The sequence below is a fragment of the Desmodus rotundus genome, chromosome 1, assembly GCF_022682495.2.
Source record: "Desmodus rotundus isolate HL8 chromosome 1, HLdesRot8A.1, whole genome shotgun sequence".
Taxonomy (NCBI): Eukaryota; Metazoa; Chordata; class Mammalia; order Chiroptera; family Phyllostomidae; genus Desmodus; species Desmodus rotundus.
This window is the reverse complement of record NC_071387.1, coordinates 18,469,295-18,493,835: the sequence shown is the minus strand read 5'-3', so window position 1 is coordinate 18,493,835 and position 24,541 is coordinate 18,469,295. Positions and strand designations below refer to the sequence as shown.

The window sequence follows — 24,541 nt, the reverse complement described above, 5'->3', positions numbered from 1 at the left end:
ATGTATGAATTAACCAATGAATGCATAAATAAATGGAACAACAAAATCAATGTTTCTCTCTTGCTCACTTTCTAAAAATCAATCTCTGGTTCATCTGTTCTTTCACACATCTTAAAAACAAACAGATTAAAAGAAAAAGATAGTTAAAAGTACCACATAGTCAGGTGGCTCAGTTGGAGCATTGCCCCAAACACTGAAAGGTTGCAGGTTCAATTCCTGGTTAGGGCACATACTTAAGGTTGCAGGTTCGATCCCTGGTCAGGGTTTATATGGGAGGCAACTGATTGATGTTTCTATCCCACACATCATTATTTTCTCTCTCTCTCTCAAAATCAATGCCCATATCCTTGGGTGAAAATATACCACATAAACACTTATAAGAAAACTGGAATTAAGACTTTCAGTCAAGATGGAGGCACAGGTAAACATGCCTCACCTCTGCACACAACTATAGCAAAAACTACAACTAGACTACAAAACAAGTAAAACCCAGAACTGTCAGAAAATCGAGCTGTGCAGAAGTCAAACCACCAAGGATTTAAAGAAGTCACATTCATCCAGATGGGTAGGATGGGCAGAGACATAGAGACACATAAACAGGCACAGGAGAGGCAGAGTGGCACAGAGAGGCACGAAGATGGAAACAGGTGGTCCCACATCCACATGTGGTAGATAAAAATTGGGAGGGATACCTCGGGAGCCAAGGATCCTAGCCCCAGAACAGACCACCCAGCCCAGGGTTCCAGCACCAGGAAGGTAAGTCCCCATAACTTCTGGCTTTAAAAACCAGTGGGGGTTAGGGCACCATAAGAAACTGTGAGATTCTCAAGAGACCCCTGTTAAACAGCCCAAAACGGATTAGGACTCAGGCAGACCCACCCCTCTAAACTTCAGCACCAGGGCAACTGCCAGAAGGGCACCAGTGGCATAAGGGGAGAAAGTGAAGTGACTGGCATCAAAGTGAGTTTTGGCAGCAGCTTCCTCCTGGGCAAAACTCCAGAGGCCAGGCAGCGCCACTGCCTCTCTCTAGGTCCTCCCCTATACAGAACAACAAAGAGGGGACACTGGTTGCCACACCTGGCGATTACCTAAGGTTCTGCCCTATTCAGCTCGACAGGTGTGCTTTTCTACAATAGGCTACACTACTAAGCCAGGGAGTCAAAGCAGCTCTATCTAATACACAGAAACAAACACAGGGAGGCTACCAAACTGAGGAGACAAAGAAATATGGCCCAGATGAAAGAACGGTACAAAACTCCTGAAAAAGAACTAAATGGAGATAAGCAATCTATCAGATGCACAGTTCAAAACACTGGTTATCAGGATGCTCCAGGAACTCACTGGCTACTTCAAAAGCATAAAAAAGACCCAGGCAGAAATGAAGATTGCACGAAGTGAAATAAAGAAAAATCTACAGGGAACAAGCAGTGGAGGGGATGAAGCCGAAAATCAAATCAACAATTTGGAACACAAGATAGGAAAAAGCATTCAATGAGAACAGGAGGAAGAAATAAGAATTATAAAAAAGGAAACAAAAAACCCCCCTAAGACTAGACTTAGGAACTTCTGGGACAACTTTAAATGTACCAACATCTGGATCACGGGGTGCCAGAAGGAGAAAAGGAAGAGCAAGAAATTGAAAACTTCTTTGAAAAAATAATGAAAGAAAGCTTCCCTAATTTGGTGAAGGAAACAGACATATAAGTCCAGGAAGCACAGAAAGACCTAAACACGATGGACCCAAAGAGGACCACAACAAGATACAACATAATTAAAATGCCAAAGGTTAAAGATAAAGAGAGAATCTTAAAAGCAGAGAGTTACCTCCAAAGGAGTTCCCACAAAATTGTTGGCTGATTTCTCAAAGAAGCTTTGTAGGCTAGAAGGGACTGGCAAGAAGTATTAAAAGTCATGAAAAGCAAGGACCTACAACCTAGATTACTCTACCCACCAAAGCTATCATTTAGACTGGAAGGGCAGATAAAGTGCTTCCCAGATAAGGTCAAACCAAAGGAGTTCATCATTACCGAACCATTATCATACAAAATATTTAAAGGGAACTATACAAGAAATATACAAGAAATATAAGAATATACAAGAAAAAGAAGATCAGAACTATAAACATTAAAATGGCAACAAATTCACAACTATCAACAACTGAATCTAAAAAACAAACTAAGCAAACAAGCAGAACAGGAACAGAAACACAGAAATGGAGATCACGTGGAAGTTGATCATGTGGAGAGTTACCGGGGGAAGGGGGAGGAGGGGAAAAAGGTGCAGGGATTAAGTACAAATTGGTAGATACAATATAGACAGGAGAATGTTAAGAACAATATCAGAAATGGAATAGCCAAGAACCTAGCTGCATGACCTAAGGACATGAACTATGGTGTGTGGGGGGGGGGGGGGAGGGGGGGAATGCCTGAGGTTATAGGAGTACAGGGTGGAGTGGAACACAGGAAAAAATTGGAACTATAATTGCATAATCAATAAAATACATTTAAAAAAAGAAAACTGGAATTATGATATTATCATCAGACAAAGTGGCCTTGTGGACAGGAACTATACTACTAGAGATAGAGAAGTATATTCCAAATGAAAAAAAAAAGGCATTTCATCAAGAAAATATAACATTCATAAAAGTAAATGTACCCAATAACCGAGCTTCAAAATATATAAAAAACCCAACAGAACTACAATAAATAACAAATCTACAATTATGGATGGAAATGCCAATAATCCCATCTTTCAGAAGTAGGAAGAAAATTATTAAGGATACAGAAGACATGAATTTTCAGTTAGCTTATCTTACTGACACTTATAAAACACTAGACCTCAAACGGTGAACTATACATTCTTTTCAAATGTACACAGAACATTCTTAAAGATAAATCATATGCTTGACATTAAAACTAATCTTATGAAATGTAAAAGTAATGAATGATACAAAGTACATTTTCTGAGCAAAGTGGTATTTAAGAAAAAAACAGTAACAGAAAGATATCTGGAAATTAAATCTTATATATACATATTAAATATAAATATTCAAAAATGTTTAGAAATTACACCACGAAGAGAACTCACAGGAGTAGAAAATATTTTGAGCTAAGGAAAGTAAACACCAAGTATACCAAAATTTGTGGGGTGTAGTAAAACAAAATTAAAAATATGAATAGCAAAATATCTATTTTTTAAAACAATTCATAATTAAAAAACTTTCCCATAAAGGACATGTACCCACAAATAGCTATAATAATGAATTCTCGCAAACATTTAAGGAAGAAATAATACTATTTTTTAGAAATTGTTTATTTTAAAATTACCTTCCCAACAAATCATGAAACACTTGGGAAATTATACTAATCTTGTACAAACTGTTTTTAAAAATGAGGAGATCTTTTCCAACTCATGTCAGTTTTGGTCATCTGAGAGTTTCTGTCTTTCAAGGAATTTGTATACTTTATCTCAGTTACTTATTATTTCCTTCCTTCTACTTTCTTGGGGTTTACTCTACTCTGAATAAAAAGGAATAGGGAAAAAAATCATTGGGAATGCTGCTAAAGCTGTGCTTGAGGGTAAATTTATAGCATTAAAATGCTTACATTAAAAGTATCTCAAGGCATAATACTAAGCATGGTGAAAATTTGTAATAATTTTCGTGCACTGCTAGATAGTAATCTGGAACTACCTAGTAAAGCTGAACATGTGCATTACCATTACGCCCCAGTAATTTCTCTTCTGGTGTGGTAGAAAGTCTTCTAACATGGTACCCAATGATCTCCACTATTTAGTATTCATACCCAGGTGTAACTCTCTCCCTTTAAGTGACTTATTTCTAAGAACAGAATAGAGCAAAAGTGATGAGATACCTTTTGATACTGAGATTAGGTATCAAAGGACTGACTTCTGCCTCTTTCTTCGTCTTTTTTTTTTTTTTTTTTTAATTGCTTGGGAGTAGCAAGTTGCTGAAGCAAGATGCCCTACAGAGAGACCCACATGGCAAGGAACTGAGGGCAGCCTGCACCAACAACTAGTGAGGAAGTGAGGCCCTCAGCTCAACAACCCAGGAGAAATTAACTCCTGTCAACAACCATCTTCAGTGAGCCTGGAAGCAGACTTCATTTCCAAAAGATGACTGCAACATCTATCAACACCTCGATAGCAGCCTTGGGAGAGCCCCAGAGTCAGAGGACCCAACTATGCCACACCTACACTCCTGACCCACAGAAAATGTGAGATAAATCTAAATAATAATAAATGTTGTTTTAGGCTGCTACACACACACACACACACACCACACACACACAAACCCAATTCAAGAAAAACAAATGAAACCCAAAATAAATAGAAGGAAAGAAATAATAAAGAATGAAACTAGTGAAATAGAAGAGTCAGCCAATACAGAAAATAAAACCAAAAACTGGCTTTTGAAAATGATCAGTAATATTAAAAGCCTCTAGTTAGGCCAATCGGGGGCAGGGGGAAAACATGAATTACCAGTATCAAGACTGAAAATACAGCTCTGGCTGGTGTGGCTAAGTAGATTGAGCACCAGACTGTGAACCAAAGGATTGCCGGTTCAATTGCCAGTCAGGGCACATGCCTAGGTTGAGGGCCAGATCCCTGTTGGGGGGTGTGTGAGAGTCAACCGATGGATTTATCCCTCACACATCGATGTCTCTTTCCCTCTCTTTCTCCCTCCTTTCCTCTCTCTCTAAAAGGAAGTAAATACAATCTTAAAAAAAAAAAGACTAAAAATACAGAAATTATTACAGATCCAAGGGAAATTAAAAGGATAAGGAAATACTATGAACAACTTTAGGCCCATAACAATTTAGCTGAAATATACAAATTCCTTGAAAGATACAATTCAACATTCATTCATGTTACCAAAAAATAGCAAATGAGATATCAAAAGGAATTTTCTGAACCTGAAAAAACGGCATGCTATGGCCCTAAACTGACTGAAAATATTTTCCTGTCTTCAAGAAAATTCCAGCCTGAAAAAATGGTTTTAATTCTCTCTCATAGGGTACATATGCAATAGACTGAACACTAGCAAAATTAGAAGGTTTGGGTTCCAATATAAGTTTGCCACCTATCTGTGTGGCAATTTAGCATTCATTCATCAGGTATTTTAAAGAACTTATTATGTCAAACTATGGAAACAAAAATATCAAAAAAACCCTGCCCTTATAAAACATTCTTGTGAATCATTTAATCTCTAAAAACAATTCAGTTTTCTTTCTCTAAAATAAGTTTTCACATTTAAGGGTGTTTTCATATTAAAAAAGAAATCCACATTACTTTTCTGAACCCAGGAAAGCAACTTATGGAACATAACCTGAAATCCACTCTTGGCAACGGCTAGAACTATTTCTTGTGTCATATACAGACGGCAAATAGAGGAAGGTAAGTAATTGACATTTTTGAAGGACTTATTTAAATTCACTAATTTTGGTTTATATAATCTAGATAAAAATATGAGCCTTATTGGTCTATTACTTGGTAACTAAACTTCCTCAGATGGGATCCAAGTAAGCAGAACTTCTTATGAGAAATCTCTCTATATAATGAATAATTTTACAGACATTTGCGGTATTTAAGACTATAAAAACACAGATTGCCTAGTGAATCAACTAATCAAACTTATCTTTTCTTCGAAGTAGAATCTGATCTTTGTTTTTAAAGTGCCTGCTGCAAAACAGCTGGTCAGAAATCCAAATCATGTATTCAAATCCAGTTCCTGTGCCTAACATTCAAATTTTTCTTTTATTTATCATCAAACTACATTTTTCTCCACAAGAAAATAGGCATGACAATCCTTCAGGCATAATTCCTCAACTCCAAAATGGTAAGTTTTTTAAATGTCTCGTGTATTCATTTTTCCCCAGCTAAACTCTAGAATTACATTTCTGATAAGACCAAAACATTTAGTTTAAGTATCCCTTCCTGCAGTTTCTCATCTTCAAGTATCACACCCAAATGAGAAAATGACTTTAGTAACCTTGCAATTCCACTGCTGGGATTATACCCTAAGAACCCAGAAACATCAATTCAAAGAACCCATGCACCCCAATGTTCACAGCAGCATAATTTACAATAGCCAAGTGCTGGAGGCAACCTAAGTGCCCATCAGGAATGAATGGTACATTTACACAATGGAATACTACACAGCAGAAAGGAAGAAGGAGCTGACAGGGTGGATGGATCTGGAAAGCATTATGCTAAGTAAAATAAGCCAGGTTGTGAAAGACAAACACAATATGATCTCACCTATAAGTGGAACCTAATCAACAAAACCAACAAGCAAGCACAATACAACCAGAGACAGTGAAGTTAAGAACATACTAACAGCAACCAGAGATGATGTGGGAAGGGATAATGGAGGGAAAAGGGGGTTTTCAGGAACAAGTATAAAGGATACATGGACAAAACCAAAGGGGGTTAGGATCAAGGGTGGGAGGTGGGGATGGCTGGGGTAGGGGGTAGTGGTGGGGAAAATGGAGACAACTGTACCTGAACAATAATATAAATAAATAAATAAATACATACATACATACAAGAAAATGACTTCAGTATACCAGAAAAAAATAAATAAAAAAACAAAGGGGGGAAAAATCCCACCAAAGAGGCTTTCCCATTTATTCTCTAGTCTTAAAATAGCCAAAGCAAGCTAACTCCACCAACTTCGAAAGACAGTATAACCACTAGTTCCCAATTATGTAATCTTGGACATACTAGTGTTAATCTCAAATGCTCTATGCTGTACTTACGCTTATTTTTTAAGGTATTTTAAGAATCTGCGTCGCCATTAGGCCCAATTAAGTGCAAATGTGGAAGTGTAGAAACAGAAAGAAATGATAGACAAAAAGTGGTATAACAACTTTACATAAAATACATACAATAAAAACAAGAATTATTTCTATTTTTTAGAGTGATCTGAACTAAGTGGCTTCTAGAACTAAGTTCTCAACTCAGCTATACCAAACACCAAACTGCTAAAAAGAAACTTAAAACATCCATTTATATTTTAAAAGCCTCACACTGATGATCACTGTTTACTTGATTTATACTTTAGAATCTAATAAACATAAGACTTTGATAAAACTAAAACAACAAACTTATTAGAAGAATCATTACTGTAAAATAATAATTATCCAACTCTCCTGTTGTTCACATTTTAAACAGAAACTTCATCACTGGCAGCTAGGGATAGTGAAAAAAACCGTCAGGCTCTAGAATCAGGACAGGGATTTATTTGACCTCTGGTATACCACACCTTGCATACAAGCTTTCTAAATCTATTTTTTAAATCTTTAAAATGGGAATATTAATACCTACCTTGAAGAATTGTTATAATGATTAGTGAAAACATGTAAAGCAGCTGGCACATAGGAGGAATTGAAGAAACTTCAGCTGCTGTTATAATTTTATTACTTATAGGCACAACAAGAGAAAATATAAAAAAGGACATGACAGCAAAACAAATCAGAATCTAGATGACATTTAACTGCTAAAACTAAGCAAACATACACCATGATTGTTAAAATAAAATTCTAGGCTAACCTTTTTCTTCACATTTTAGATACATAAGAAATACTGTAGTTCTACTTAGTAAGTATGTAAAATCCAAAATTAGCTACAGGAACACTTATTTTGGAGCTAAACTAAAATAAAATACTAGCATAACACAGTAAAACATGTAAGTTTATGAACAGGTGAGATGATTTCACCATAGGGGAAAAAAATGCCAAAACTAAGATTTAAAAATGCTTATGAAAGGATAGTAAAAGATTCCTACCTTTAAACCGACTGCTATATCTGTAACAACACTGTATGGAAAAAGTAAAAAGAGAAAATGGAAAACAAAGTTAGAGAACAAGTTTTTAAAAGACAGATAATAAGATTAAAGAAAAAAGAAAAAGCATTATAATAACAAATAATAAAAATAAGAATGTAATGAGTTGTGAAATGTTAATACAAAGAAAAGTGATGGGACAGTAGCAACAGCAGAGTGTAAAAGCAAAGCTTCAATAGAAATGTAAGAAACAATAAATCAAATTCTTTTAGTATTTAGAAAAGTATTTAAAAAGTATAGTTGTGCTTCAATAAAATGAGTATCTTTACCCATTTACCTCTTTTGAACAAGTCCAAATCAAAACTTAAAATCACCAAAGTTCATTCCCTTAAATCAATGGTATAAAATGATCATGTTTAAAATTTTAAATGAATCAAAACCAGTGAGTGGATTTACAGAAGTAGAAGGTGTTATTTTTTTGCAACTTTTCATCTACCACCCAAAAGAGCTCACCAAACACAGCTAAGATAGTCTCTCAAAACACGTCAAATTTCACACATCAAAATTTTCAAAGATTTACTTTAGAAAAACATTCTACCACATCAAAATCGTGTTGAGGAATCACTTTATAAACTATGTAATTGTCTAACCACTATGCTGTACACCTGAAACATACACAAAATTTTAAAAATATTAATATTGATTAATAATATTAAAATTTGATTTTAACTTTTACTTAAATACAAGTTTAATTTAACTGAAAAAACTGTTTAAATGTAAATTATCTCAGGAGGAAATGGACACGCACACACACATACACACACAGGGCAGCTGGGATGTGAGAAGAAACTAGAAAGATATGTTGACTGGTGGTTTGTTGTTTTTTAACTATTCAACATAATGAAAAAGGACCTTTTTTCAGACTGTGGGAAAATGTAGAAATTTAATTAGCCTCCTGAAAACCAAAAATTCACCATGTTCAAAACCACATTCCTTAACACCAAGGTGTAAAAACCCCTATAAAGTTCTGCCAAACAAAAATCCATCTCTTCTATCTCCAAATAAACTGTCTTCAATGAGGTTTGTCTCCATGCTCCCAAAAGAAAGCTACAACTAAATTCTACCTATTGTTAATAACCAATCAGAATATCATCATTACTTAATAATCATAAACATTTATGACTTGCACTGTTTATGATGCAAATGTATACTTTTTAAATAATAACCATGTAGATTTATTTTTCCTTACAGACTTTTGAAACTTGAAATTCATTTGATAAAATTTAAATGTGGTAAATAACTGACGATTGTGCATAAAAAAATAAGACTGTAATACACTGTGGTATTCATTCGGTTGCAAAGAGTAAATCATGTACCTACTTGAACTCTCAAATGAACTTACCTTTCAGTATCTTATTGTCCCACATACTTAAATCATTAAACTCATTCTTATTTCTAAAACCACACACAGAGTGAGAAGAGTTAACTTCTTAAACCACTGTCCAAAACAGTAAGTTTGCACTTCCTGTTATCCAAGAGTTAAACAGACAAGATGCATAACCCAAGAGTCCTCTATATAATCACTATAACGTTTCCAATACAAAAAGCTAACCTGCTTCCATATCTCAAGTCGAACCATCTTGCAATTCACTACACGTAATGATACTAATTTCACAGCCTTCCCAGCTAAATACAGGGTCCAGCAGAAGTAAGGCCCGCTTGAGTGTGGTTGGTAGGGTAATAATATGGGTGTAATAATTTACTTTTAATTTGAACATTTTACCTAAAATGTCACATGGTATGCTTGAGTGTGATATTGTTATGTTACAGAATTACACGGATAGGATTTTGTAATAAAAGATTTTGTAATAAAAAACGGGTGTTATTTGTGCTGCACCTCATATGTGGCATAATTACACAAATTTAAATAGCAAAATTTTGCACACATATAAAGTGTAACTGAGTAAGATGACATGAAATGAGTTTTCGGCCAAGCTTTCAGAGAAGTTTCAATTAAAAAATAAAGTTTCAATTAATTAAAAAATACTTTAAAGAACATCCAACCATAAATGAAACGTAAAACTGAACTCTTCGTCCGTTTGTAGCAGTGTGCAATATGCATTCAAATGAGTTAATCCAATAAATCATATAAACAGTATTATGAAACTAGGATAAATGAAATCCAATGAAGGTGAAAACTGTTTTAAGCCTCCATCGTCTTTAGAAAGCATGACAATCATCTTCAACTACATGGCAACACGTATCCGGCTTTTACTGTTCAAGCAAGTCCTACATAGTCTACAACTGAAGGGTTGGCAGAAACCGTGTCATCAAAATCAAGTGAAAATCCAAACAAAACCTCGGCTGCCTAATGGGAATAAATAAGTGGACTTGCAGGTTCTAACAGACCTGGAGATTTTTTTCAAACTCTCAATGGACATACACCACGACCTTCCATTAAGTCACGAAGATCCTAATCCAGTTGTTTCCTTAAACATTAAAATACCTGTCGGGTTCCACCCCACACCACTGGATCCCCAAGGGAAATATTTATATCGGTAGTTCTAAATCTTTTTATTTCGATTACAGACCTCATTATCTCTTGGAGCGTTTGAAGGCTCCCCGAAAATTGCATTTACACAGTATTTCATATACATGACGGGGAATTCACGAAGTTCGGGGAGGGGGCGGGGGGGGGGCGTCCATGGTCAAGTCCAGACGCCTGGTATCCGGAAATCGTTAACACAGTTCATATCACGAGTCCGGGGACCCCTGCAGGTTTCCCGGCTTTCCGAGACCCCGCGTGGAGCCCTGGCTTCGGGACTAGGTCGCCGCCCAGACGTGTACCGACGCGCGCACTCGGCGTCCGCCACTCTGCGGCCGCTGGCCTCCCCGTCCGAGGAAGCTCCAGCGCTCGCCCCACCTCACCGGTAAACACCAACACCCCCAGCAAGGGACGCCCGCCCCAACGCCGCCTCCCCCAGCAGCGCCGCGCACCATTTTCAGAGAGGAAGTGTCAGGAGGCCGGGCAGGGCTCCCCGACACTCAGCGCGGAGAGCGGCCCGCGGTCCCCGGCGTTGCCGCCGGGCTTTCCTCCACTTCCCGGTGTGAGGGTGTGAGGGGCGGATATTACGGGGGCGCCCCGTGGGGGAAGGCGAGGCTGCGGCGGCCCGCCCCTCTGCAATTGGAGCTCCCTAGGAGGCGCCCGGAAGCCCCTCCGTCGGGCTTTGCCGGGGCCGCTCCTCCTGCCGCCGTGCCGCGCCCAGCTCCCCGGCCTCGTCAAGTCCAGACGAAAGCCGAAAGGAAGGGGGGCAAACGCCGCCTGGTGCGGGGACCGCGCCGCCGAGCACTTACCCATCCATGGCCCAGACGGAGGAGCGCACAGAGCGGGGACTGACTGGCTCACCACGAGCGGAGCGAGAGAGTGGCAGCGGCACGGCGGCTCCAGGGAACCGGCAAGCGGTGCCTCTCCACAGCCCTGGCGGGTTGGAGGTGGAAGGAGAGTGGGAAACAGGGGCGGAAACCAGGGACGCTCCCGCCACCGCCTTCCCCCGCCTTCCCCCCACCCCGCAAGCGCGTCCCCGCCTTGCCTCACCCCGCCCCTTAGCGTCGACGCCCCTCCCTCGGCCCCACCCCCGGCCGGCCTCTGGTCCAGCTTCAGAGCGCCCTCTTCCGGTGGTCTTCCGAAGACCCCGCCTCCGGCTCCGCATCCGGCGCGTGCGTGTGCCCCGACCCCGGTCTCCCTCCGGCGTTCTCGGGAGCGCGCGCCTTGTGCTTCCAGCTTCCCCTCCCCACCCGCCCTCCCACGGGATTCGCTGGCCTTTGGGCTTCTCAGTCCAGGGCCGCCTGGCTTTTAGATAACTCCCTACGGGCGGGAAAAGTGTTGGAACCCGACTGTGGAGAGTAGGTAAGAATGTCCCACGAGAACCTTCGGACCGCTGCATAATTGCCCCAGGTGGGCGAGACTCAGTGCCTCGGCCCCAAGCACGGAGGCCAGGCTTGTGTTGTCATCCTCGGTTCCCAGGGTGCTTCAGTTCGAGGAAGCCCAGACTCAGGACTCCAGCCGGGGTGAACTCCAGCCAGTGCGGGACCTCCACTTGCCCGCTGGCAGTTGACTCTGGGACCCTCACCGGCTCGATAGGTGTGGTCGGTATTAAAATGAATGAGATTAAAGAAGCTGTACCGAATTAAGAACACTGGATTTTTTTTTTTTTTTTTTTTTGGTATAGTTTTAGTCTCAGGGGACTTTTCGACCTGACAGTCTGGGATTGAATTTATAGGAAACATTCATTACACAATATGAATAGCTACTGTAATGCCATCATTTTATAAAAGTTTTTCACTTTTCTCCATGTAAAAAAACACATCAAAAGCCTATGAGAGTGAGTTCTGTTTTCAGATAAAAATTTAGACACGGATACGGTGATTTGCCCATAATTTCACAGCCACTAGAGCCCTTTCCTCTAGTTTGAGCAAAATTACAGACATATAATTTTATGTAAAAAAACAAGCAAGTTGCTAATATGCGAGTTGACGGTATTAGCACCTCTTTCTTTTTCCTCTTATATTCTGTCTAGTTCTGAAATTGGATGATTTTTCAATTCACAGATCACCAAAACATGAGGCACTAAACGCTGTCCTCCACCAAATTCTTAACCTCCTAAAGAAAGGGCTGCTCCCTCTCTGCCTCCTCATTAGAAAAGCAAGTAAAGAGCCCTGGCTGGTGTGGCTCAGTGGATTGAGTGCCAGCCTACGAACTGAAAGGTAACTGGTTGATTCCCAGTCAGGGAACATGCCTGGGTTGCAGGGCCAGGTTCCCCTGTCCCATCCTTGTTTCTCTCCCTTTCTTTCTCCCTCCCTTCCCTTCTTTCAAAAAATAATTTGTTTTAAATAAATAAATAAAAATTTTAAAGCCAGTAAGGAGAACCTCAGGTAACAAGATATATCTGTCCTTAATAATATGCTACTTTTAAGTAAGTGGGTGCTACTAAAATGATTCAAACCAGCCATCCATCATTCAGCCAGTATTTACTGAGTGTTTACTATGTGCCAAGCAGGGGTACCCAAGAAAATCAGGTTCCAGCCTTCATGGTTGAATGGATTCCATGTTCACCCCATGACCTGACTTGGCATGAAAGCTTTATGTTCTGACACTACTGGCTTCTTGATGGTGAAGTTAACACAGTCTGTATTTGCTAGTTGCTCTATACTTTTTGAAATGTAAGACAGTTATAATAATTTAGTTTATAAATTATCTAACATTTTGCTTTCCTTCTGTTTTTATTCTGATTTGTCTAAGTAATTCCTCTGAAACACCTTCATCAGATAAAGACATTCCCCCACCCCCACCACCAAGTATTACTATGTTGGGACAAAATACAAAATTTGAACATTTGCCTTAAGGCATTCCAGTATGCAGTGGGAGTTAATATTTAACCAGCATTACCCTATTCATGTTTACAGTTAAGAGTTCTTAAGATGTAAAAGTAATACCAAAATGCCAATATAGGTTAGAAATAAGACCACTTTTTAGGTAAATCTAGGATGTAGACATTTTGATATCATTTTATCCCATGACAAATATAAAATCATAATTATTAACCTGTGTTCCCTAAAATAGAAATATCTGAAATTATACTGAGTGAACAAAGCTAAAGCTTCCATACTGTTTGATTACATTTATATAACATTCTCAAAATGACAAAATTAAAGAGTTGGACAACAGGTAAGTGGTTACCAGGTGTGGGAGGGTATGGAGAGACAAGGGGATGGGTATGACTACAAGGGAGTAGCAAGGGGGATGTTTATAGTAGTAAAAGAGTTCTGTATCTTGATTATGGGATATAGGGTATAATTATGTTTATACATATATACACATGATGAAATTGCATAGAACTTCAGATACACACAAGTGCATATAAAACTCGCAAAACCTCAGTAAGATTTGTGGATTGTACAATGTCAATTTCCTGTTTTGTTACAGTTATTAGGATTTTCTCACTTGAGGAAACTGGATGAAGAGTACACAGAACCTTGTTGTACTACTTTTTAAACTTCCTGTGAATCTATAGATATCACAAAATAATATAATAAGAAATCTTGCAGAGTGTTTCCTTAACACTTGTTGTTTGTTCAATAGATAAATAATAACAAACTTCAAAGGTTTAAGGAAAATGTGTAGGATTATAATTCATATTTTTCACACTATATCACCTTGGTAAATCCAACAAGGTTATTAAAACAGCTGACACACACTAAGTCTGACAGACTTTGTCCAGTCTGTTGAATTATGAGTCTTTCTTCAAAGTCCTTCCCAAACTATTTGAGAAGGTTTAATAGCATCTCCTACATAGTCACTGACCTCTCTACCACTATGAGTCATATCCATTTTCCTCATCCGGTGAGTGGCCCTAGTGTAATCATCTCTTTGTGACGCTCCTAACTTGTTCAATGCCTGGATCAGAGAACTCCAATGTTTGCACTAAAGGTGCCACCTCCTGTCACTGTCCTATAGTAGGAGTTGACAGCCCATGCCAATTTTCTGGAGCACTTTTCTGAAGAGGGGAGAATTCCTCTCCTATCTTTTTGTCCTATATCACCTAGGTTCTAGTTTCTCAGTTGTTAATGTAACAGTCCTTCCCATTTTTATTCACAGAAAATCCTTTAAGACTTAGGTGTGAGTCTGAATGGCTAGGCCAGGGAACAGTCTGAGTGGAATCACTATATCAGTCCCCATTATGACTTAGCTTTCATCCTTTTTTTTTTTTTAAATGGAGGCTTTGTAAAAAAAAATGTATTGATTTAAGACAGAGAGAGAAACATCTATTTGTTGTTGCACCTGTTTATGCATTCATTGGTTGCTAGTATGTGCCCTGACTGGAGATCGAACCCACAACCTTGGTGTATTGGGATAATGCTCTAACCAACTGATACCTGGCCAGGGCAGCTCCTATCTTTAAAACTGGTACATCCCACTCTCTTCTTTGAGGGTGGGTTCTTACTTAGGTGTTTCCTTGATCCCCCTTAGAAGTGGATCTCTTGGAAATGGAGTTCACCACACTTCTTCAGATATGCTTTAATATATTTGATCTTAATTAATTTCAAGCGGACTCCCCCACCACTCCCACAAAGAGAGAATCCTATTAACATTATTTATCAAAGAACTAGAAAAAGGGCACAATTTGAGTTAAGTAGAGTAACACCTCTGCCTCAGCATTAAAGTGAAAAGGATTATATGGTGGCTAAGAGTGCCAGATTTGCTAGTTTGAATAAAAAACTGAATGTGGAGCATTACATTGCCCTGGCCCAGCTTCTGGTAGAGGAGAACTTCCCAGCCATTGCTATCCACTATGAGTTGCCAGAGGAGGAGAGGCACTCGTGGTATCAGCAGTTTAAAGATTTTCAATGATGAAATCTTGTGGCTTTCCACCTGTTCAGCTGAGGCATAGACATCAAGTTGTTGAATATCGCCTTTAACTATAACATGTGCAAGTATTCTAACACCTGCCTGCATCATGTGGCCAAAGCAGGCCATTGTGGCACCAAGGGCTTGGCTGCCATGTTTGTATCAGGTGAGAATGATGCTAAGGTCCATCCTCAGCATTAGATATGGAAGATCTCCATATCTCAGATAGGGAAGATCACCTTGAGGTCAGTATTAGTGAGCTGCTTAATAAGATAAACATCTGCATTGTACAGACATGGTAGAGGACTCACCTGCCCATTCTGAATGTGCCACCTCTGTCCCTCTTCCAGAGATGGCACCGGGCATGGAGTGAAGGAGACGCTACTATCACCTACCCCTGACAATCCCCATCCCATGCTTCCATCTTGCATCACCACCTCTTCTAAAACCCCACTTCCTGACTCGTCAGAATTTTTTTTTATAAAACTGAAAAAATAAAAAATGTTTATAGACCAGCACTATCTAAAAATGAACTAGGACAAGTTACTTAACCTCTCTGTGCTGCAACTTCCTGCACTATAAAGGGTGGGGGAGGAGTAATAAACAGTACTTTTCTAATAGCTTTGTGGGAAAGTTTAAATGAATTGATACATAAAAAGTACACATGGTAAGTGATTAATATGTTTATGCTTATTATTTTGTATTACTATTACGAGCTTACGAAGCAGTAGAATTCCTTGAGGATATGATTCGAGAATTGTGTATTTAGGGTGGACCATGGATCAGCACCAGCTGACAATGTAAACTGCTACTAGTCCTTAACAAGAAAAAAATCAGTCTTTAACAAGAATGGATCAGTCAAGATGGCAGCATAAGTATACATGGCTTGCCTCCGCATGCAAACACATCAAAGTTACAACTAAACTATGGAATAACCATCACTTACGATCATCAGCAATCAAGTTGACTGGAAGTCTGACAACTACAGAATTAAAGAAACCACATCCATCCAGACTGGTAGGAGGGGCAGAGACATGTAATGGGCTGGTCCCACATCCATGTGTGGTGGCTAAAAATTCAGGAGGGATATCTCAGGAAGGAGGAGTCCCAGCCCCACACTAGGCCCCCCAGTCCAGGGTTCCAATGCCAGGAAGATGAGTCCCCATAACGTCTGGCTGCAAAAACCAGCGGCAATTGAGTTGGTGGATGAAACCTCTGGAGTCCCAAGCAGTTCCTCTTAAAGAACCCACACACTGACTTACTCAGACTAACTCCCTCTGAGCTCTAGCACCAGGGTAGCAGCATGAAAGACACCAGTGGCATACAGGGAGGAACTGAAGTGTCTGGCCTCACGGTGAGAGCTGGGGGACAGCTTTCTCCCAGGAAGGTGGGCAGAGACCAATGCCCCTTCTCTGAACCCTCCCCCAACAAAGCCACAGAGCTGGCAGGTGAGTGCCATATCTGAGACTCCATCAACCTGGCTATCACTGTTTGTCCTGCCCTGTAGCTCCCCTGAGACTCAGACCCATCCAACTTATAGGGGCCACTCAGTAATAACAGTGACTTTTCCATATGAATAGTTGGTCTTGTCTCATGCTTCACAACTTCCTAAATCCTCTCAAGCAACTATGAGCCTCAGTGAACCCCCAGCCCCCATACCTTTTGCCAAGTGGCCCCAGGCCTGCCACTAGCAGCAGCCATCCTAGATTCACAGCTTGGCTTCACCTGGGAATCTGCAAGCCCAGCACAAGTAGCAGCCATCTCGGATTGCTTTATAGCTCAGTCAGGGTAGACAGCTAAAGACCACACTGGAGCACCACCACCCTACCAAGACACAGCTGATCCTCCACAGAGGGTGGAGGTTAGTCAGTGGTCACAGCCAGTCCTTGCAGCTGACTGGCCTGGGTAAATCCCTCCCATTGACCTGCCAACAGCAATCAAGTCTCAACTACAAGAGGAGAGTGTACTCAGCCCACACGAAGGGCACACCTCAAGTACCCAGCTTGGTTGATAAGGGAGGTTATGCCACTGGGCCCTGTAGAACACTTACTATATTAGGCTACACTACCAAGACACGGAGTCAAAGCAGCTCTACCTAATAGACAGAAAATGAACACAGGGAGGCTGCCAAAATGACCAGATAAAGAAACACGGCCCAAATGAAAAAACAGACCAAAACCCCAGAAAAAGAACTAAACAAAATGGAGATAAGCAATCTATCACTTTTTACTTCAATTATTTAAAAAAGAAATTTTGTATCACTATTATAAGTGGAAAACCAATGGTATGTGCCATAAGATCTGTCACTAAATACACTGTAAACAGTATTAAATTCTAACTAGATACTATTATTTACTGAAGGCCCTGGGCCGGAGACCTGCCTCTCCTTTTGATAAAAAGAGATTATCAAGTATGGGTGTAAAAGGCATACTTGCACCAAAAGGAAACTTTTCTTCTATATTAGGAAAGAGACACCAGGCCCAAAATGGAGTCACTTGTGCTAAACCCCACAACAGCAGCCTAAGACTTAATCCTGATCTAATTGCTGTTTCAACTACTCCCGGGAATTTAACCTTTAATCAGTCAACCTGGAATTACCTAGTCAGCACTAGTGAAGTAATTGCCAGATAAAACCTTGCCATTCCCCTTAGGGTGATATAACCAGAAACAGTATATCCTTTACTACTAATTTCCTTTTTTTGTCCCTTTTCCTCCTTTAAAAATTTTCCTTTTTCTACAGTTCAGCACAGCTCTTTTCCACTTTGTAAAGTTTATATCAGAATTATGGCAACTTCCTCTGATAAATTAGAAGATCTACCTTTAGTTACAGTAATAATTATCATACTTAAATCATCAACTTCAGAAGCAAAAATGTACAAGGGTAAGCAAAAGTAGGTTTACTGATGACAATAAAGAACTCTATGCCAGCCCTGGTGGTGTGGCTCAGTGGATTGAGTGCCAGCCAAAGGTCACCAGTTTGATTCTCAGTCAGGGCACATGCCTGGGATGCAGACCAGGTTCCCAGTTGGGGGTACACAAGCAATGTTTCTCTCCCTCTCTTCCCCTCTCTCTACAAATAAATAAAATTAAAAAAAGAAAAAAGAAAAAAGCTCTGTGCTCCAAAGTGTGCTTGAGTATAGCAAGTAGACTACACAAATAATGAAGGCTGGTAATTTGAGCACTTACAAGATTGTACCTAAGTGCACTGTGCCATCGTGACATTGTTTTGAGTTAATAAAGCTATTGTAGACTTCCGGTCAAGATGGAGGTGTAGGTAAACACACTGTGCCTCTTCGTGCAACCAAAAGAAGGACAACGACAAATTTAAAAACAAAAAACAACCAGAAGTGAAAGAAAATTGAACTGTATGGAAGTTATTGTATGGAAGTCCAACAACCAAGGAGGTAAAGAAGAAACATTCATCCAGACCTGTAGGAGGGGCAGAGATGAGCAGCCGGGCGGAGAGGACTCACAGCAAGGCGGCAGCTGGCAGCCCAGGTAAGGTGGTTACTGGCGGAGTGGGCAGTCCCACATTCTTGTGCAGATAAACTGGGAGGAACAACTGGGGATCAAGACAGACTGCACAACCCGGGGTTCCAGCGTGGGGAAATAAAGCCTCAAACCTCTGATTGAAAACACCTGTGGGGGTTGAGGAGGCAGCAGGAGAAACTCCCAGCCTCACCGAAAAGTTTGTTGCAGAGACCCACAGGGTCCTAGAATGTACACAAACCCACCCACCCGGGAATCAGCATCAGAGGGGCCCAATTTGCTTGTGGATAGCAGGTAAAGTGACTGAAAACTGGCAGAGAACTGAGCAGGCAGCAATGTTCCCTCTTCAACCCCTCCCCCACATACAGCACTACAATGAAGGCAAGTGGGTTACTCCGCCCTGGTAAATACATAAGGCTCCTCCCCTTGTAATGTAATAGGAGCACAGAGACAAAAAAATATGGCCCAAATGAAAGAACAGATCAAAGCTCCAGAGAAAATACAACTTAGCAATGAAGAGATAGCCAACCTATCAGATGCACAGTTCAAAACACTAGTAATCAGGGTGCTCACAGAATTGATTGAGTATGGTCACAAAATAGAGGGGAAAATGAAGGCTATGAAAAGTGAAATAAAGGAAAATATACAGGGAACTAACAGTGACAGGAAGGAAACTGGGACTCAAATCAATGATTTGGAACAGAAGGAAGAAATAAACATTCAACCAGAACAGAATGAAGAAACAAGAATTCAAAAAATGAGAGGCTTAGGAACCTCCAGGACAACTTTAAACATTCCAACATCCGAATCATAGGGGTGCCAGAAGGAGAGCAGGAAGAGTAAGAAATTGAAAACTTATTTGAAAAAATAGTGAAGGAGAACTTCCCCAATCTGGCAAAGGAAATAGACTTCCAGGAAGTCCAGGAAGGCCAGAGAGTCCCAAAGAAGTTGGACCCAAGGAAGCACACACCCTGGCACATCATAATTACACTAGCCAAGATTAAAGACAAGGAGAGAATCTACCCTGGCTGGCGTAGCTCAGTGGATTGAGCGCGGGCTGCAAACCAAAGGGTTGCCGGTTCAATTCCCAGTCAGGGCACTTGCCTGGGTTGCAGGCCAGGTCCCCAGTAGGGGCCACATGAGAGGCAACCACACATTGATATTTCTCTCTCTTTCTCCCTCCCTTCCCCTCTCTCTAAAAATAAATAAATAAAATTTAAAAAAAAGATAAGGAGAGAATCTTAAAAGCAGCAAGAGAAAAGGAGACAGTTACCTACAAAGGAGTTCCCATAAGGCTGTCAGCTGATTTCTCAAAGGAAAACTTACAGATAAGAAGGGGCTGGAAAAAAGTATTCAAAAAAGTATTCAAAGTCATGAAAGGCAAGGACCTACATCCAAGATGACTCTGTCTAGCAAAGCTGTCATTTAGAATGGAAGGGCAGATAAAGTGCTTCCCAGATAAGGTCAAGTTAAAGGAGTTCATCATCACCAAGCCCTTATTATGAAATGTTAAAGGGACTTACCTAAGAAGAAGAAGTTAAGAAATCTGAACAGCAAAATGACAACAAACAACTATTAACAACTGAATCTAAAAACAAAACAAAAAAACAAAGCAAACAACTAGAACAGGAACAGAAGAATCACGGAAATGGAGATCACATGGAGGGTTATTAGCGAGGAAGTGGGGGGTAGGGGGGAAGGTACAGGGAGTAAGTAACATAATTGTTAGGTAGAAAATAGGGGGAAGTTAAGAATAGTATAAGAAATGGAAAAGCCAAAGAACTTACATGTACAACCCATGGACTGGAACTAAAGGGGGGAATGTGGGTGGGAGGCAGTGTGCAGGGCAGAGGGGAATAAGGGGAGGGAAATGGGACAACCATAATAGCATAATCAATACAATATATTTTTTAAAGTTATTATAACAATCACAACCATACAAACAACTATAAACCTACTTTTGCTCACCCCTGTGTTTATTGACTACCCTCTGAGAAATGAAAAATTAGCCTTCACAGTAACTGTGTCTCATGACTCCTTTCTTTATAGTCAATTTTGTCAGTTTCACATTATGTAAATTTTCTATCAAGAATTACAACCATCACATTAAATTTCACCAATATTATTATTTATTTAGATATAATTATCTGTTCGAGTGGATTAGTGCTCATTGACCCTGTCATATTATTTTTTTAAAGTCTGTGTTGTTACTGTGCTCAGTGACTCAGGACAGCAGTTCTACCTTGCAGTTCACTGTCAACCCTTCAGCTGCCCCTCATTTCCGAGTTTCGGTTATGGGTCAGGAAACTGAATCCTGGCAAGTCAAATGTGTGTCCCATGCCCTCTTCCTCAATTCTACCTTCTTACCATCTTGGATGGAGCCCAAGAGTGGTTTGCTTAATTTTTCCGTGGTACACTCAGGTCCATATTCCTTATTTCTTCAAGTTTCAAGTCATCGCTGGACCATTAGGACCATCTCATTCACTTTCTAAATGACACTGATTTATTATTTAGAGGAAATGATATCAAATCTCACCACTTTCTCCAATTTGGGTACAATATGGAAGGTATTCTTCATAGTCTGTGCTAGGATTACCCTAGTTTCATTAAACTTGAAATTTCTTCTCTGGTTGTGTTCATTTGTCCCTGGAAGTTATGTTACAATTATTGACTGTCATTAAAATATTTCCAGTCTTTTCAAGCAGCCATGGATACTGTCCTTTCATCAGCTCTTAACATGATTCTCCTTTAAATTATTTATCCCTAATCAGTTAACTGATGTAATTCACCTTGATTTTTTTAAAGAGGGGGCGGTGGAGGAATAGCTGTGAGTAGGGTAGCAGAGGAAAATAGGCAACTCCCCTTTTTTTCTTTTACCATCAGCCTGTTACCGATAACTCTTCCGCCCTGAGCTGAAGTTAGCCTACCATACTAAGAATAGATTCTGCTTTTCCTGCCTCGGTATTCCATTTGTGTATAGATATAGAAAGTTGATACATATTATGGATGCCTATAATACTGTAAATATTCTTTTATGGGACAAAATAGTCCCTTAGGTATCTGAGACCATATCACGAATAGGAAATAAGAATTTAATTTTACAATTAGAACACTCTAGCCACTAATTCAAACTTACTAAATTTTTTGACGTAATTATTTAACAAGGAGCCAAACAGATTGGTTAGAGTATATTTATTTTCTTTTTCCTTATTTGTCCTTTGTTGAAATAATAGCCTTGTGTAAAAAGCAGATCATAGTCTACAGGTTCAGTGGAAAGGTTCCGGGAATGCCAGACAGCAGGACAGAGCTGTTATCCCACCCCAGTATGGTTCTAGAAAATGTTTAATTGCAAATGAGCCCACAGAGCAGGCAAATAGCCTTGAACAGGCAAATCAGCCAAAGGTCAGTTGCAGAAAAACAAAACTAAAGAACAATCTGAAACATTTCTCTATGAGAACATGTTATTTATGTAAGTAAAAAAGCAAATCTCCCCAACCCTACCCTCATCCACGGAGGTAGAGAATTACTGTGTCAGATGATACTAAGTTTTCATATAGCCTCTCTTCAACTGGAGCAGTGGGAGTATGAGAACTTAATCAAAAATTCAATTTAGCATAGGGTAGTAGGAGGATGACACCTTCAAGAATTTAATTTGGCATAGAGTAAAGATATGGGGGGTAATTCCAAGGCTTGATCTTTGTGTAGCAAAGTAGTGGCCATTAAGAGACATGGCTCAGTCATGGGCCTGATTCTTAAGCTAACTTTGCCCTTAAAAAAAACCAAAACTTTTTTAATGCCTGGTAGGAACAGTTTGAAAGCTAGCAGATAAAAAAGAACTGTTACTGCCTTGCAAAATATTAATGGTACCTTTATAGTGAGCAGGGGTGAAACTGTGTTGATTATAGAAGGGTCGAGTGTTTCTTTCTCAGCGTGGAGAGTACAGGTACTCCAAGTAGAGTACTGTGTCTCAGAATTCATGCCTGACTTTGGGAGATGTGGGTGTATTTGAGATAGTACTTACTATTTAGTGAGGTCACCAGCAAGAATTAGGTGGAAATATCTTGAAGGGAACTGGACTTGGAACCCACACCCGCCCTGGGCTCTCTTGCTAAAGTCATAGCCTTAAATAGAATGAATAATTCAGACTTGGAAAATGTTTGGCTTGGGAAAAAGAGGATGGATCCTAGTATAAGACCAATCCCTGTGGGTAGGGCATGGGATTTCCTGAAAGGGGATGGAGATATTAAAACTCATTTTAAAGATGGAAATTTGAACAAAATTCATGCTCTCAGGGAGAAAAGCAGATATGAAGCCAGAGCAAAGCTAGGGATTTGGGTGTGTTCAGGAAGGAACCCCCTGAATTGGGTATATTCTTTTGATACTTTTGCCTTGAGACAGAGAGAGTATCATTAAGAGTTAGGTCCAGATGCACATAACAGAAAACTAAAAATAACATGTCTTAAATTAGGTAAAATTTTATTTCTCATACAAAAGCATTCTAGTAGTGGTTTCAGAGGTGTTGTGACACTCCATGTTCATCAAAGATCCCACTTCCTTTTTGTTCCATTATGTCAGTATGCAGCTCATTTGTAACGTACAAAATGGTTAGAAGCTCTTTAAAGAAGCTTCCCCCAGAAGTCTAAGGTCGTCCACTTATGTCTCAAAAGCCATAATTTGGTCACATGGCCACTCCTTGTTGCAAGAAAGGCTGAGAGACACAGTGTTTTTACTGGGCATAGTGCCATTTCTAAGAACAGAAAATGTTGGTAAGAAGTGAAGAATGTGTGGTAGGTAGGCAAATACAATCTCTGACACAGCAGTTATCATATAAAATTAATTTTTTATATGTATACAGCAGCAATTTTCAACCCTTTTCATCTCAGGGCATACATAAACTGCTTACTAAAATTCTGCGGCACACCGAAATATATATTTTTACCAATCTGACAAAAAAAGTAGTTATTATTTTGATTCATTCACACCAGACAGCTATTGTTGTGTTGACTGTTGTCATTTTTAGTTTGACAGCCTAAGGGAAAAGAGGTCAGTGCCCAACTAAATCGTCAGGGATTGCATGTTTTTAGAATTCTTGTGGCACACTAGTTGAAAATCGCTGATGTACAGTAATTCCCTTTTGTAAGCCTCAACTCGTTGGCAATGAGTTGTGTGGAAATGGTGTAGTAAATAAACCAACAGAGCAAAAAAGTGAAATATGACACGATCCACACACCCATTATACAACTTGCCCTCCTGCAAAGGATCAGTTGTCTACTGAGAGAAATGTTTCCTGGAATTCTCAGAGATGGCCAGCTGCAGAGTGAGGAAGACCCACAGTGCACCTTAAGGCTGTGGGAGTACTAGAAAACTAGCGGGAGGGTTCTGCCCCCAACCCCAACATTTCCTTCGTGTATGTTATAGGAGAAAGTTTACTTTACCTTTAAAGGAAAGGGGAAAGCTAGTTCCCCTTCTGGTTGCAAAATAGATGCAGCTGTTCCAAGCATCATATCCAGAAATAACATCTAGAAGAAAAGGGGCAATTGTGTGGTCTCTTTCTTAAAAGTAGGAAAAATTTCCCAGCATTTGTCCACACTGAATAACATGCCCAATTCTGAATGAGACATTGACAAGGGGAATAAGATTGCACTGATCAAGATCAGTGATTCTCAGTCTCGACTGTGTGTTAGAACTACCTGAGAGTCTACTTCTTGTGTGTACCCCATACCAATTCAATTGGAATTACTAGGAGTAAGACCCAGGCATTAGAATTTTTTAAAGATCCCTAAGTGATTCCAATTTGCAAATAAGTCTGGGAATTACTGGCCTACGCCTTCTTGTGCCCCAAC

At 39.9% G+C, this 24,541-nt stretch overlaps 1 protein-coding gene across 5 annotated transcripts in view; it reads right to left on the bottom strand.

Annotated features, from left to right (window-relative positions):
• The window catches only part of PTBP3 (polypyrimidine tract binding protein 3), a 93,966-nt gene extending 82,605 nt beyond the window's left edge, over nucleotides 1-11,361 (bottom strand). For 2 of the 5 annotated variants that reach the window (XM_024562059.3, XM_024562060.3), the window contains exons 1-2: nucleotides 11,159-11,361; nucleotides 7,808-7,838 (exon numbers count right to left, since the gene is read on the bottom strand). In XM_024562059.3, coding sequence (XP_024417827.2) covers nucleotides 7,808-7,838; nucleotides 11,159-11,166 — 39 coding nt within the window. In that variant the 5' untranslated portion in view covers nucleotides 11,167-11,361. Of the gene's footprint in view, nucleotides 1-7,807; nucleotides 7,839-10,801; nucleotides 10,901-11,158 lie in introns of those variants that run through there. The other 3 variants (XM_024562061.3, XM_045196752.2, XM_024562062.4) reach the window with 2 other exon arrangements.
• Nucleotides 11,362-24,541: the final 13,180 nt, after the last annotated feature.